Source organism: Agelaius tricolor, unplaced genomic scaffold (assembly GCF_023055355.1).
Source record: "Agelaius tricolor isolate 1412-34295 unplaced genomic scaffold, bAgeTri1.0.p SCAF_25, whole genome shotgun sequence".
Classification (NCBI taxonomy): domain Eukaryota; kingdom Metazoa; phylum Chordata; class Aves; order Passeriformes; family Icteridae; genus Agelaius; species Agelaius tricolor.
In genome coordinates, this window is record NW_027269285.1 from 614,430 (window position 1) to 618,151 (window position 3,722).

Sequence of the window (3,722 nt, forward strand, 5' to 3'; positions counted from 1 at the left end):
TCTCTTTCCCAAGCTGTTGTAAGCTCCAAGCAGAGCTGTAGTTGCAGCTCTGCAGGCACAGTCCCTCAGGGGCAGGTCCTGCGGGCGGCCGCAGGTGCGCAGCCCAGGGCTCAGGATGGGCAGATGCTTTTGGCACTGCCTTTCCTACCTGATGTCAGTCAGACCCTTCCCTCTACTCCTCCTTTCTCCCCCTAGCACCCTTAATGATATTATATTTAAATATGCAAGCGTGACCTTTCATTCTACTGAATACTGTGGAAGCAGATCTCTCTCTGCACCTTGTTTTTTGGTGAACAGAACTGGGAAAATAAAGACCTGGAAAATGCAGAGGCAAACAAAACACCAGTAAAAAGGGCTGATCTTACATAACGACATGAATTTAAGCAAAGACCTTAACAAATTAAGTTATAAAACTCCATACTTTTAAAAAATATACAAACTGATGGAAATACCTTCAGATAATTTTTTTAAGCAGATTCCTTGTCAGTTTTCATTCTTTTACACCCACTTTTTAATGCTGTAACACAGCCAGAGCACGGCAGTGCTGACTGCACAACAGCTCCCCTCCGACAGGGAGAACTCGGCGTTTAAATTAACTCCCCAGCTCTGAGGGAAGGCACACGAGAGCAACCACAGCACTGACCTGCACCTCGCTCCTGCAGCTCCCTCGGCCTCCTCAGAAAGCACCATTTGCTACCAGCACTGGGCTGGTGACGCGTGGCCACCCTGAAGGGCTGGGCTGCAGGCAGAAGGGGTTCTGCTCTCCTGAGGCCTGCCCTGCTGAGCCCTCTGCCTCTGCCTGGCACACACCGTGACCCGGCCACTCCTCCCACTGAAGCTGCAGCTCGGCCACTGCCTAAGGCAAAACTCCTGGGGCACCCCAGAGGCTGGGCTGGGAACGCTGCAGAGGGCTGGGACACCACACACAGCTGCAAACTTTGCATTCGTGCTGCAGGAAGTGCACTGCAACACGCCTGCTCTCCAAACAACCCCCTGCCAGCCTTCATGCTTCCCAGCACAGCTCCGAATAGGGCATGCTGACAAACATTTATATACAAATATATATATATATACACTGCTGCCAGCTTTGTGTCAGCGCTCCTGAAGGGCACTAATTACATACATGGCTCTAAGGTAGTCACAAAATACATTAGGAGAGATTCCACTCTGCTGACAGACTCCTCTGAAACGCGGCTGGGGGATAAAAGGGCCGGAGGCAGAGCTACAGTGAGGCAGGAAATCCCATTTCCATTTTTGAGAGGGGAGCAAAGTTCAGCTGTGCTGTTTTAGGTAGCACACAGCACTACCGCAGGTCAAACCGCCGTGAGACAAAGATCTTGACAGGTGACTGCACAAGGAAGACATTTTCATACGCTTTTCATTTCTGACTCTTAAGCCAGGTCAAAATGAATATTCTAATGCTCATTTGTTAACCTGAAATTTTAGGAAGCACGGCTTAGCTGCACGGATGCACGCTCTAATTAAAGGTACAGAAAGGGCATAAACAAGCTGTATTGTCTCAGAAGAGAACGGCAGGGTGGGCTGTTAGTCAGAGGTGGCTCCTCACCACCGGGAACCTCGTTCTGCCAACGCAAACAAGCGAAGCAACTTTCTAAGAACGGAGAAGAACCAGCAAAAAAGCTCTTAGTAAGCAGCTCTCTTGTATTCTGATTCAAATGACAAAAACAAGGATGAGTTATGACCAGGTAAAGAATGACAAGGAGGTATCGGTTCACTTTTGTCTCTACTCACCAGACAACACCAAAGGCTCCGTATCCGATGGGTCTGTCCGGCTCAATGTCCAGTTGCTGCTGTGGATGTTGTGAGTGCTGATGATGGTGCGCTTTGACTGCAGCAGCTGCTGCAGCCTGTACCTGAGCTGGGGCTGCTGCAGCCGGTCCGGGGGCCTGGCCCGGGGCCGGGGATGGGAAGTACGGCTGCTGCTGCCCTGGGTTCAACATCGCGGCGGCGGCGGCCGCGGCTGCGGCGGCCGCAGCGGCCGAGGAGGCATGCTGCTGCACGGGGTGCACCGCGGCCGCCGAGCCGGCGTGCAGGTGGTGCTGAGCATGGTGGTGGTGATGGAGGTGAGGAGGAGGGAGGTGAGGAAGGTGGTGGTGATGGTGGTGGTGGTGACCTGCTGCTGCCGCAGACGTACCGCCATTGTAAGCCGCCATCATTTTTGCGTTGGCTGTTGTGCCACAAAGAGACATTCAAAAAAATGCCCTTTGATTGGATAACAACTGGGTCAAGCTGTCATTTGGCCATAAAAATTAAATCTGCTACACTTTAAAAGAAGTTGGGTTTCATCATACACGGCCCACCTTTAAAAACATGGAGCTCCACTGGCCTTATCTCCTCGCGAAGCCAAACAACTCGGGGAGTCTCTTCATGTGTGCGGGCGCCAACCCCTTCCCCAGCATCCAGCCGGGCTTGGCTACTCCAACTCCATCCTTGGGCAGCTGGGGTGGGGCCGGGGTGGGTTTTTTCCTTCACTTTTGGTAATTTTTGTTGTTTTTCTTGTTATAAAAATTAAACACCGTGATCAATCCCCCTTCCCTCCGGAGGGAGGGCTCGGAGCCTCTGCCCTGAACACCCCGCGAGGGCTGGCCGGCCTAGCCCTGCCATTCCCACACCCTCTCCATGTGTCCCCCGAACCTCCCTGAGCCCGGGCACCTCCTACATCGCTCCCTCCTTCCAGACACCTGCTCCCTCCTTCCAGGCACCTGCTCCCTCACAGCAGCCACAACTCGGGAGTTTGCAACTTTTCCTTGAAGGCCTGAAACACACACAAGGACCCAGAGAAAGTGAAGGGGGGGGCGCAGGGCGAGGAGAAGGGGGCGAGGGGGCTAAAAGAAGATCAAAACAGAAAGAGGAAGGGAAGGGCCGGGCCAGGACAGGGATCGCGGGGGGGGGCGAAGGAAGGGGAAAAGTGGCGAATGAATGACGGGGCGGCGCGGGGCCGGGAAGGGGGCGCGGGGCAGGACGCAGCGGCCCCTGACAGCGCGACCCGCGGCGGGGCGGGGCCGGCCGGGCCGGGGGGGTCGGGCCGGGGGTGGAGGGCAGGGGGCCCGCGGTGCGGGCGGCAGGAGGGTCTGGGGGCGGCCCCGGGTCCCCGCCCCGCCCGGCCCCGGCCCCGGCCCCGGCCCCGCTCTCACCTGGTCCCGCCGCCCCGCGCCGCGCCGCGGGCACGCGCTTCCCCCCCCCTGCGGGGCGCGCGCCCGACGCCGCCCGCAGCCAATCGCGCCCGGCCCGCTGGGCTGCGCGAGAGCCGCCCCCGACCAATCACCGCGCGGCGCCCGGCGCGCCCCGCCCACCGCGCGCGGCCGTGCAGAGTCCCCCCCACGGCGCGGCCCCGCCCCCGTGACCCCGCCGGCCAATCACCGCGCGCCGCCGCGCCCGGAGCCGCCGAGACCCCGCGAGATTCCCTCACCTCACACAACCCTCACCCCGGGCGGCCCCGCCTCCCTCACCTTCCTGCCACTCACAGCGGGCCGCCGGCCAATGGACTCTGCTCCTGAGCCAAGTCCCGCCCCCGGGACCCGCTTTTCGCCCAATCGCAGCCGCCCATCCAATCCAATTAGCCAATGAAGAGAAACGAAAGCCCGAAAAGAGGTTACTGGGCCAATGGCACTGGGAGGCGGGCGGCGGCGTGACCGACGGCTTTCCTCACCAGTGGTCGGAGCCGGTGGGCGGTGAAGGAGCCGCCGCTCCACAAATCACGG

General features: G+C 58.7%; 1 protein-coding gene across 5 annotated transcripts in view; it reads right to left on the reverse strand.

The window, feature by feature from the left end:
* Window positions 1-3,590, reverse strand: part of NLK (nemo like kinase) — a 36,838-nt gene extending 33,248 nt beyond the window's left edge. For 2 of the 5 annotated variants that reach the window (XM_071448195.1, XM_071448199.1), the window contains exons 1-2: window positions 3,156-3,302; window positions 1,753-2,776 (exon numbers count right to left, since the gene is read on the reverse strand). In XM_071448195.1, the coding sequence (XP_071304296.1) occupies window positions 1,753-2,210 (458 nt within the window). In that variant the 5' untranslated portion in view covers window positions 2,211-2,776; window positions 3,156-3,302. Of the gene's footprint in view, window positions 1-1,752; window positions 2,777-3,155; window positions 3,303-3,430 lie in introns of those variants that run through there. The other 3 variants (XM_071448198.1, XM_071448197.1, XM_071448196.1) reach the window with 3 other exon arrangements.
* Window positions 3,591-3,722: the final 132 nt, after the last annotated feature.